The 12,011-nt window shown below is 55.8% G+C and overlaps 1 protein-coding gene across 1 annotated transcript; it reads right to left on the minus strand.

The window, feature by feature from the left end:
- Positions 1 to 3,165: 3,165 nt before the first annotated feature.
- Positions 3,166 to 5,038, minus strand: COL26b_005171 (uncharacterized protein; the record flags this gene model as incomplete). The annotated part of the gene is made up of 3 exons (XM_053178027.1): positions 3,166 to 3,968; positions 4,124 to 4,759; positions 4,990 to 5,038. The coding sequence occupies 3 exons, from the start codon at positions 5,036 to 5,038 to the stop codon at positions 3,166 to 3,168; spliced, it is 1,488 nt and encodes a 495-aa protein (XP_053037986.1).
- Positions 5,039 to 12,011: the final 6,973 nt, after the last annotated feature.

Raw genomic sequence — 12,011 nt, forward strand, 5'->3', positions numbered from 1 at the left:
CTCAACGTCACGGCATATCCCATGTCGTTTTCTTTTTTAATCCCCTTCCCATCTCTCCTCCTTCAACATCCAAGCCCAAAACGCCCTCACCTCCAACGGTCAAGGGGTGACAGGCAGGCAGTCAGGGCGCAGACAGACGGGGCATCAGTGGGATGACCCATATTCAGATCGGCGTCGACGAGGCCCTCCTTGTGCGATAGGTATCTCGTTCCCAAACATCGTCAAAGCAGAGAGGCAGGGCCATCAATCTGACCACCCGCCGCGCCGTCCGATCCGTTCTTTTTCTTCAGCTATTGACGGTCCCATGTTTTAATCGCTCTCAAATTACAATAAGAATACCTCTAGTGTAGCAGAAAGAACCACACCCACCCCAGTCTCCAGCAGCTGTGGCTCCCCCTCATCCCCTCCCCATCAATCAGATCCCCCCCCTCCCCTCCTCCTCCTCCCAATCCATTCATCGGCGAACGGCAACAAGCTGGTTGGGCCCTGTTTTTATTTTTATTTATACTCTCATCAAATCAGCTGCCAAGTCGGAGGGATTCCTTCTCGCTTGCTTGCTTTTGCCATCGGCTAATCCATCGCTTAAGATAGCAGCATGCGCTTAAGGGATTTCCGACAGCGAGATGTCATCATAATCAACAATGACAGGCAGCCTCGCGCGCCCGCGCTATTTGAGGCTCTTTGGAGGGGCAAGGTATATGTGGTGGTCTACCCAGCTGCTGGGGACTTTTTGGCGCCGTTTTTGAGAGAGACAGACTTGGGCCCCCCGCAACTACGACCATGTTTAAAGGCTCAAAGCAAAAAAAAAAAAAAAAAAAGGGAACAAGTACAGTACACGGCATGCGATGGCCGCAGCCCTGGGGGTTTCCGGGATTTGCTCAGTCCTCGGGACCCGATGAATTGATTACCGAATTGAAGAATTGATTGAGTGGTTGATTGACCGAACGGGAAAAGAGGGTACCTCTCCCAGGAACATCACCCTTTGTGTGTGCGCGCGTGCTTGTTGTGGGCAGCAGAGGGAAATGTGCCTCTCCACAGCAATGCGTGGGACGACAGACAGGCAACTCTCTCGCACCCTGGGCCCCGTAGTGTACCTACCTACCTCCCTTCTGGGTGAGATTGAGGAGAAGAGGTCAAAGCAACACCACCGCACAAGGGCGAAAACCGACGATGCTGTCACCTTCTGCTCCCAGTATCACAGTGAGGGGGGGGGGGGGAACAGGTCAGCGGGCAGGCAAGGCAGGGGCAGCGCCCGGTTGAGGGTGAACTACTCCGTACTGGCGAGAGGGGAGAAAGGCGTGAGAGGCATGTCAGAGTGTGGGTGGATACGCCCTCATCTCTACCCGTTTCTGGATGGGGAGACTTTGGGGAGGGGAGAAGAGAGGGGCGAGGAGACGGAGAGAGATTGATGTTTGATGGCCAAGGCAGGCGGATGTTCATTGCAACGGGACAGTTGGGCGGCGGCGGCGGCGGGCGGCTTGGATGTTGTTGCTGCGCGCGGTATGTGCGTCTACCATGCGGCAAGGGCGCCTCACCCCTGGCCTGGCTCGCTGCCTCTTCATCCCGGCCCCCGGTTTGTCTTGGTCCCTGTCGTTCTCGTTGTGTGCGAGCGTCCTCGTCTCTGTGCTGCCATTTCGTTATTTTTTACCCTATCCAATACCTCGCGGTAAATCAATGCGATCCGCCGGGCAGCTCCCTTCCCGTCTGGTCTTGTCTTTCTGCTGTGCCGATGCTATGCTGGTCCCTTCTCTCGTCTGGTGTTGCTGTTCGCCAAGCCAAGGCTGTGTGCGACCCGAGTGTGCCAGGTTCTTTCACCTTTCTCTCACACTCTCACATTCCCTCCCCCCCCCCCCGGCTCTATCTCTCTCTCTCTCTTCCCCTCTGCCTACGGACGATAAAGTAAACCAAATCTAGCTCTTCTGATTGGTCCCAGGCCCAGAAAAGGCGCTTCCCGTCCGTCTCTTGCCTCCCTCTATGTGTGTCTGTACCCATGTAAGAAGGGGTCTTGTGAAAGTCTTGGATCTTGGATCTTGTAACCTATGTCATGGAGGGTCCCCAAAGTGAAGGGACCGGGGCACATTTCTCGGCTGGATCGGTTCGTCAACTAAACCCGACTTCATAAAAACTCAATGTACGATGATGGATGTGTGGGTGGGTGTTTGTCTGAGGTTGGTTGGTAACAGGAAAATCATCGAGCCAAAGTTGCCTTGGTCTCTCCCAAGTCCTCTCTCAATTACCCCCCTTCCTGGGTGCGTGACAGCATGTCTTGACTGATCGGCGGTCCCATGTTGTCATATTCTTCGCTCTCTCTCACCTTTGCCCACCCACCCTCTAGTGTTACATACTCTCTCTCGACTGCACCCGTCAACTCATGTAGTCATCATTACCACATCCACTGTAGCGGGACCAGATTGAATTTTGAACCTTGAGCCAACTGAAGGACGGATAGGCAGATGCGAAAAAAACAACTTTTGTCTTTGCTCATTGTGTGGTTTTTTATACGTATCTCGTGGCAAGGTGAGTTTTCCTAATCCACTGACTATGGTTAAACATCAGAAAAAATAAAATAAAATCAGTGATCACATTCTTATAATCCCTGCCCAGAATGTGTGTAAAACTTTCGCCCCCTCCCCAAAGTCTAGTTCCGCCCAATGGTTGTGATATATATCCCGTTGCGATGACGACAATGTCAAGAAAAAAAAAAAACCAGACCTCCCAAATCCTGTAAAGCGCCGTCTTTCTCCTAATTTCCCGGGGGTAAAAAAACCAACGAACAAGCAAAGTCGTCAAAGTTCGAAACAAGAAAAGAAACAAGAACTTGCGGTCGCAAGAGTCCTCCAACCTGAGCCCCGTGACACCGGTATTTTTTGTGTAAAAGTGTGAAGAGAGGAAACAGAACCAGCCAATCAGACGTGCTCCCCAGCCGCCTTAAATGCCTCGACAATGAACCAACCCGTTTTGTTTTTTTATCTACTACAAAGACCATTCCGGCAAAAAGTGTGTCCCATCCCATTCCAGCTGAAAATGAGACTCCGCAACAAGGTGGATATCAGAACGAAGAGAGCCAAGAAACGAAGCAAGAAGTTTGACGGGGGGTGGAAGAGGAAGTATGAACAGGTAGATGTAGTAGTGCCATGACCAGAGCAACGCCAAGGCCGCCCTTGTCTATGACCCTTCGACGGCAACGCAGCCACGGAGTTCAGGGTAGCGTCTGACGAAGTTCTCATTGAGACGCCAGTTTTCGACGCGCATGGCGTGGGCTGTGAAGGTGTCGCTCAGCCACATCTCTCCAGACTGCGGGTCGACGACAAGGGCATCGATTGGTCGGCACGGCCAGTTGATGAGCCTCAGACTAGACGAGTAAACGGCCTGAAATTCTTCGTTTGCGTATGCATCCTGCCGCTCGATGATGGCAGTGCGTAGGGGGGCCCAGAGGATCAGGTCAACCCACTGCGGGTGCGGGATGGCCGTCTGGATCGGCTTGGGCGTGAGCTCTTGCAGCATGGCCATGTATGCCTCACGCGTCGGATGCACCAGCCAAGCAACAGCCCGCTGGATGACCGCAAAGACGGCGAGGCGTTCAATGACGTTGGTCACGCCGGCCTTATTGACGAGGGCGGTAATGAGCTCGGCCATGGGATGGTTGGCACCGGAAGCCGCGGCAGAGTTGGAAGCGGCACGGTCGAGGTCGGCTAGCTGGCATCGTGGGGGTGAGTTGGTAGGTGAAGCAGGATGGTATTCGAGGAAATTCTTCATGTTGACCCTGGCAGGCCGGAGGAGCGAGTCAAGGGGTTTGAGCTGGGACAGTCGGCGGCAATCCTGGATGAAGCCAACCAACAGCTGGTCGATTCGACAAGTGGGCGGGACGATGAGTGTCGGAATCTCCCAGAGTGTGGTGCCTGGCTGGCGGATCAATGGGCCGACGGTTGTTGGTAGTACACCGGGGTTGGATACGAATTCCACGACTGCTGGTGAGGGAGGTATGACTGATGATGATGAGCCATGGGAACGTGTTGGTGGCCCATGGGATGATGGTTGTGCGGGTAGCCAGCGTCTAGAAACTGAGTGGTTAGCGTCTCAGAATTGCGTTGACCCAACCACCGCATGCGGGAAGAACACCCACCAGAGTCGACGTCGTCGTACTCCATCTTGGACGGGATGCTACGGGCGTCCATCATCGGCGCGGGGACGCTCGTGGGGATGTAGCCTGCGCCGTACTCGTCCGTGTTGGCCGATGATGACGGACTAGAAACGGTCGAGGGAACGGAAACGGGAATGCCTGGGCCCCATGACTCTGACGCATCCGGCATGGGCACATACGAGGGGCCGAGTTCTTGCATCACGTTGTAATCACCGTTTGATGGGAATGGTGAAGATCTGGGACTCGGGACAGCCCCGCTGATAGAACTGAGGTTGTCGTCGTATACTGGAGCCGAGTCAGCACGAACAAGAGACACCCACGCAGAGGACGAGGCAGCTGCGGCAGCCGTACCTGAGTTTGGGTAAGACTGCCCATTAGGAATGCCCACGCTCTCACGGAGCTTGAACAGTTCCTCTTCAAGGGCCTTGTTCTTGCGCAAGAGCTCCTGAACGGTCTGGCTCTGGTCGCGGTTGCGTTCGCTCTTGAGTTCCTCAAGCTCTCGCTCGAGTCTCTCGATGTGCTCCTTTGTCCTAGCTCTAATGGCCCGCTGAGCTTCTCTGTCGTTGGCACGCTTTCGCGCCAGCTGAGACGGCGTCAAGGTAGAGACGCTTCTGGTGCCTGTGGGTAAGGAACGTCAAGTCAACATGTTGGTTCTTGATATTGAAGGAAAGCGAGGCCCGCCGAGGGAAGGGAGGAAGAATGGTGCAAGTGCGGGAGAGTGAGAGAGAGGGAGGAGGGCGGCGGCGGCAACCACGACGGTAGATGCGCATTGTCATGAACAGAAGCACAAGACAAGTGCGTCTATGTCGAGGTCGCCGGCGATGTTGGTGACGGTTGATATTGCGTACCCTTGCGCTTGGCCGGCTTCGAAGGCTCTGCGGAAGCTGATCGCGTCATGTCGGCGGGGGATTTGTCGTCGTGTTGTGTAACAACGGTGGTGGTGACAGGTGTTGCTCGAGTGTTGGCGACGGCAGTATGGGCCATACTCTGGAAGATATGAAGAGGAGAGAGCGTTGAAGTGTTGTGAGTTGTTCGAGTTACGAGGCAGGGATCAAACGCAGAGGATCAAATGGCAGCAGCATCTGAGTTATAAGATCTGTTGACGACAGAGAGCAGACGCAACAACAGGGCCCCCAGTGCCGCCGGCAAAGGTTTCAGGGCAGCTGGGAGCGATGGGTAAGTAGAGTACGAGGGGTACGTACATGGGAGAAGGGACATGGGGGGGTGGGAAGGGCTGCTGGTGCTGAGGAGGAGTGTCTACTAGGGACCAGGTACTCAGGTAGAGTGTGTACATACCGCGTGAGGGCCACAGAAAGAGATAGAGACGGAGAAGCAGAGAGTGAGAGAGAGAGAGAGGTGTGCTAGGCAAGGTAGGTTGGTCTGCAGCAGGGGTTCGAGGGGATTGCTGCATCCGGGCTAAAGCAGCCCAGTCCTAAGGTAAGGCAGGGTAGGGCAGCTAGGCACGGTACCGCCAGAGAAAATAAGAGCAAGTACACCGGTACTCGAGTACTTTTGGCTGCGAGATGGGGCAAGTATCGGTGAAGAGACGCAACTTGGCACATGACAGTTGATGTTAGGCACAGACATGGCGCAAATTGCTAACCCACTTCGAGAACACCCTACAGATCTATCTAGGATGAGCTGGGGTTTGATGGGGGCACAGGGGTCTGTACAGAAGGGGACAAGACGGTCAGGGGGGCCATGTCCCCTGCACTCCCAGGACAGGCAAAGACGTCGAAGCCAGGGGTACAATAGCGCAGATGATACGTACTCAGTACGTACCCGAGAAACTTAGTGATGGGTGTGAGGTCTGGAAGTGGACTCGGGGAGAGAGGGGGGTAGGGGGGCGTGGCGCGAGATAGGGCGTGAGAATGCAAGAGATGCGAGAGTGAGGTATTGCGTCCACTAAGGCAAACCCAAGGTAAGGAAGGCATGGGAATCGGAAGAAAGAGAGAGAGAGAAAGCGCAAGAACAAGTGAGAGATGGAGGGTGTAAGAAAATTATGAAAATGGTATTATGTAACGACAACGAGATGGGACACCACGTTCTGCCATCGCATTGCATCGTAGCGCGTAAGCTATCAGTCTGGACATCGAGTTCGGTTCGATTCGCGAGAGAGAGAGGGAGAGAGACGGATATTGTGAGACTGAACCTGAACCCGACTGACCCTGAGCTTAAGCTCAGATGGGACTGAGGCCTGCAACACGCAACAGCAAAACAAGAAGGCTGCGGGCGTTTTTGCCGTTGTTGTCACGTATAAGTGAGCTCGATGATGCTATCGTACAGCTCAGTGGTACTGTAGGTGGGTGGGCGCGGCCTGGCCTATCCCATGAATGTGGCCTTGTGCTTGTTCGAGTCCGAGTTGGAAGATGAGCGACCGGTGGGGTGGCTTATCCGCGAGATGCCCGCTCTTCACCCCAAATCCAGAGTGGATGGGCTAGGAAAAGTGACGAGGAGAATGCGAAGAGGGTTGGAACAGAGTTGCAAAAGAGCATGGTGAAGACAAGGGAAACCGGCTCCTGGTTGGTAAGGTACTCTGTATCGTAAACCGTAAGGCAAAAAGGCAAGGCAAAGCAAGGTTTGTTCCACAGGAAAAGGTACCCAGCTGCTCTGGCCTGCTTTGCCTTGCCTGGCCTTGCCTCTCTGGGTAGCCTGCCTCGCCTTGCCGTGTCTGGTGGTGGTCCGTTGAAAAGTACGGTGTAACTAACAGCACCGCACCACCAAATCAAACGTCGACTCCTCTGCTCCCGCGCTTGACCTGGAGTGGCCTGGTCTGGCCTCGCATTACCCTGCCTTGCCTTCCCATGCCATGCCCGCCTTATCCATGGGCGTGTACGAGAGATGAGGACGGACGAGCAGTCGTTGAAGAAGAAGAGATGGATGAACAGACAAGACAGCACCAGCCAGCACCAGCCAGCACCAGCTCTAAAACCTCCCGGCCAGGAGTCAGGGCTGCGAATACCCACCACCGTCCATCGCTGGGACATTGGCCAAAGCCCACCTCCGTCCACCATATCTGACGGAATGCAATTGGGAACGGAGCACAGAGCAGAGAGACTTGGACCAGACCAGGGGGCGCGCGGTCCGGTTTTTGCTCGGAATAGCCACACCCATGACAGTGGCCTGTGTGCCAAAGTCCCATGGGCTCCTGGCTCGTTGCGCGCCCATGGAACGCCCAGACCAGACGAGGTGGTAGGGCGATGCCCCGTGAAATGCTCTCCGTATTGCATCGAGGGTTGCGGGATGCGGATTGCGGAGCGGAAAAAGACCATGTCCAAGTTGTGGTGTGGTTATGAAGGTGCCGGAGGGCCGGTCTGTTGTTCTACGTGGACCTCTGAAGATGGTCTGGTAGCGAGCGGCATGCGATGCAGTGCTGTGCTGGTGTATGAGGCGTAGCTCCTCCCCCCCAGCAAAGCCTCAATCTGGATGGCTCATCGGCAGAGCTCCAGTCCAGCTCCAGCTCCAGCTTCTGGTTCTGGTTCTGGTTCTGGCTCTGGCTCTCAGCGCGGCACGGCACCGCGCTGAGCTGCGCTTCCTGCTGCACTGCATTCGCAGCTGCATGTTCGGACACCCTCCGATGACCGGGGACGTCAGGGATATGACGAAATGGCCATTGTGTCGCCCTTGTCGATTGATTGAGCCATTCAAGCGCAGGCGGGACGCCACGAGGAGGGCGGCTTTCCGCTGTAAACACGCATCGGCATCAGCGCATGCGCATGTGCGGGCGGGCGTGCGGGATGAATGCGCGGTGCAGGAACAAGAGAGACTTTCGGGGTTTCCAGGTGGTCGTCTCTCTCTCTCCCCTCTCTCTCTTCCCCTCTCTCTTTCTTGCGCACTCAATTTCTCGCAAGAGATGCTCAGAGACACGAACGCTCGCGCGCACATACACACACCCACACACACCAAGTTGAAGGACTTGGAGGAGAAATTTGGTTGAGGGGAGCGCAAGTGAGGTGAAGACGATTGGGCCCTTCCCTTGGGAGAGGTGGGGAAAGGTGGAGAAGCCCATGGCAGTACGTCTTTCCGTTGCAAAATAAACTTTACGCTAGTGCCGAATGAGGCATAGTGTCGTGGGTGCCGATACGCGGCCCAGCAGCAAAAAAAGTGGTCGTGTATCGGCCAGGGGACACTGGGCACACCACACACACACATACGCGGTACACACACAGCAGCGGCAGCACACTGTCCGCCGTCGCTGAACCACTGGGCCGCTCGATATTGTAAGCCTGTGAAGTGAGGTGAGGTGAGGTGAGGTGAGGTGAGGTGAGGTGATGGAGGCGCGCAAAGCTAGGTAGGTAGTGGAGGTAAGCTCTTCTGGGATCTTTCCCCTGCGGTACGTACCCGACTGCCGTGAACTATCTTCCTAGCCCCCCCTGTACGGAAACCTGCTCCCACCTGCTGCTCCGGCGGCGGCCAGCCCGACTGGTGCTATGGAACTGGAACTTAGCGTGCCTGGCCTCACTCTCCCTCAGTCCACCTTACGAACGCTCTACCCTCCCTCACCTTACCTTACCTTACTGTGCACCTCAGTACACCCACCACCACCACCACCTCGTCCTGCTGTGTCGGATGGGGTGGTGGGTGAGAGACACGCAGGGCACGCTTCAACTGCCCTCCTCCGACTCAATTCGTTTTTTCCGCATCCTCGAGATTAGCTGGATGATTGTTCTTCTGGCCATGTGGTGTGAGAATGCAAAGCCCCCTCGTCGCCGCCTCAAAGGAAGGTGGTGTCATGGAATAAAATGCACCGATTAAACCATAGTCAGACCGGTCGCAAGCCAACGTGGAACATTTCCGCTGCCGCCGCCGGTACGCCGCTGACTAGACTTCTCGGGAACCCTACCCAAAGGGCCCTTAGCTCATCAACCACATCGGTCGACATAACGAGGCATGCAAGGACAACAAGAAGGAATGGCTGGGGGGGCTATCGAGTAGTAGGAAGCCTCTCCGTGCGTCGTTTCCTTCTGAGGCCTTCTAGCATCTCAACGGGGGACACTTGGAGAAATAGACGGCGGCCGCGGCGGTTTCAATGCCATGGCATGCTCGGCCGGGCTAACCACCAAGACGCCTTCTAGCCGCTCGCCAGAAACATTGGAAATGCCAATCGACGAGCCCAGTACCGGAGCCATTGCCAGGAACAACTTACCGCTCCCTCCATCGCCGCGATGACAATTCATCATCAACGGCCGAGCCTCCGTCTTCGCACCTAGAACGCCCGAGCTATCATTCCAAACCACGTCTGGCCTAGAGTTCGCGACCGGCCTCCAACCTCCCCAGCCCATCATCGTTCAGTAATCGCTGCTTCAATCCATTGCGAATCGGGCTACTCAACGGCAGCCTCGGAATCCGTTGTACGTAAAGCGTGCAAAAATTTCAAAGCCTCCCAAGACATTCAACGAGCTGTCTTGAATGGCGATGAGCATGAGGCCCAGAGTATAGTGCCGTCAGTGTGGCCGAATGGCGTCAAGTTCGTGCCAATGGTCGGACCTGGTTCCGGTTATCCAATCCTATGTGAAGCCGCCCGGTGAACTGCCGATGTCATTTTCTCTCTCCCCCCTCCGATTGCTTTTTCCGCCCGTCTGAATGCTTGTTCATGGCGGGTGGTATGCATCGCCCTTAGCCCTATCTGTCTGGTGCCGCCTCCCACCCTCTTCTTCCGCTGTCAGTAAACGTACACTTGGCAAAATCTGCGGTCGACAGGTAGGCGGGTTGTAATTAGCTGTTGGCTCCTTGATCGCCGACCGAGAGTCTAATGCTGTCGCAGTATTCACAGGCCGCGGCGTGTCTCACTTCAGCTTCACGGGAGGTCCTTCTGCCCGAGCTGTCATTTCTTGAGGGCGGTCTGCCGCTCGCAGAAACATTCGCTCGGTTGAAGGAAGCAGGTGCCTGTTTGGTGAGCATGCAAGCAAGATGGTGTTCGAATGCCTGTCCCGGCAACGAAGCGCAGTGCGGGAAGAGTGAGATCGCCGCTGTCAACACTAGCAGTGAGCCGAATTTCACACGTGTGCCATGTCGCCTCCGTCCCTTGTTTTTTACCCTCCTCCTGGCGGTTTTTTTTTTTTTTTTTTGGCATCTGTTTCCCTCGAGATTGGGCGTTTGGGGCTGAGGTGAGGCGTGCACAGGTGATGGATGACAGTGCGCCGGCAGTTCTCTGACAACGTGGCGGGCTTCTCGAAGTTCCATGGCTTCCGTGCGTTCTGCATTGCATCGGGCGCCTGCATATTCGGCCTGTCATCGTCTTGGGGGTGTCACGGCTTTGGGTCAAGTTCTCTTCGGTGATGTTCGAAGCCGCGTGTAGGAGGCAATAAGGCGACGACGAAGGCAGCGGCGGCGAGGCGAAAAGGAGGCAGGCATTTGGCCGAGCTGAGAGTGATTCACTGCGCTTCCAAACTGGCGGGATTGTGGCGTTCGGGGCCGCCCTCCTTCTCCCTGCTCGTGTCTCGCTCTCCCTTTCGCCCTCTCTGCGGCACGGTAAATTTGTCCAACGTCAAGAATATTTGGGCTGCGTCGAGGTTTTTTGCATTTCCGATCTGCGCTTCCTTCGTGTTAGTATCCAGGCACCACGTTGCCCGGCGAGTGTTCCCAGCTGTCAGTGGGTGTCGCCGTCTCCAATTACGCGGGGATAAAGCATCCCATCCTGTGCCTGTGCCAGCTCGCTCGGCTGGTCGGCCCAATCCAATCTTGTCTCGATTTGTTTGTCGCTCCCGTCCCTCGTTCGCTTGTTGGTCGTCTCCCCCACGGCACGGCGGATGATCCAGAAGGTAATCGTAATCGTGAATATCCGTACCGACGCTCTGGTCGTACGATGCGCATCGTCCCGGGTCCCCGTGGATGCACACATATTGTCAGGGATGGCGATCGGTTCGAGCTATGTCATAAGGCGTTCATTCTGGATGGAGGACGAGGGTTTCGGCCACGGCGATGAGCTGCGAAAGGCGTCGACAAAGAGGGCATCCGGAATCAGCGAGCATTTTAGTTATTTCGGGGAGGGCTGAGCACTGCCGGTCCGGGGTTATGTACCCCCCCGTTGGATGCCGTGCCTTCGGCGCATTATCCCATTTGGATTTCTGTTTTGTCATTTCTGACTCAGAAAGCTGGTCTTTGTATGTTTCGTTTCCTCCTCTATTGTTCCCCTCAAGTTCAGGGACTCCAAGAGGGACTGGACGGCAAGGCCCCATACCTTCGGGGCACCAGCAGGGCCTGCTGCATGGTCCGGCGCAATGCCAGGTCTCTGCCGGGCATCTCGAGTTTTAGTGATGGGGGGAGGATGGGGGGACGGACAGATGGTGGGGGGTGCCAGGCCAGGTGCAGCTGAGAACGGAGGAGGAGAACGGGGAGCGGTCAGCTCAGCTCAGGTCGGGTCGGGTCCCTCAGGCCAGTGGATGGATTGTGGGAGACGGCAGTCTGCCGACGAGCAAAAGTACCTCTCCAAGGTACCGTTGCCTGCAAAATACTTCCTTGTCTTTTTTCTGGTTCGGGTCTCCATCTTCAGGAAAGGCGCTAGCAGCCCAACGATGGCCGCTTTTCTCTCACCAACTAACCAATGAACAGTCTGCTCAGCCATTGCGGATCTCGCTCCGAGAAGATGGGGGGAGGGAAAAGGAAGGGGTCAAAAAACAAACAGTGAAAAAAGAAAAGATAAAGGTTAACAGGGTCCGCTTCTTGGCATCTCCGAGCCTACGGTCAGCGGAGATGTCGGCGCCGCGGCAGATCCCATTTACGGGCAGTCCAATCACCCTTGCCAGACGAATCCTTCGGCGCTGCAGACTGGGGGCACCAGGCGGCCATTCCATGGTGCGGAACTTCCGTACCTTAGTTGCGGAATGCCTGTACAACATCGATTTCTATCGAGACGCACGTAAGTCTATCA

This window comes from Colletotrichum chrysophilum (genome assembly GCF_026319265.1).
Source record: "Colletotrichum chrysophilum strain AFK26 chromosome Unknown scaffold_34, whole genome shotgun sequence".
Taxonomy (NCBI): Eukaryota; Fungi; Ascomycota; class Sordariomycetes; order Glomerellales; family Glomerellaceae; genus Colletotrichum; species Colletotrichum chrysophilum.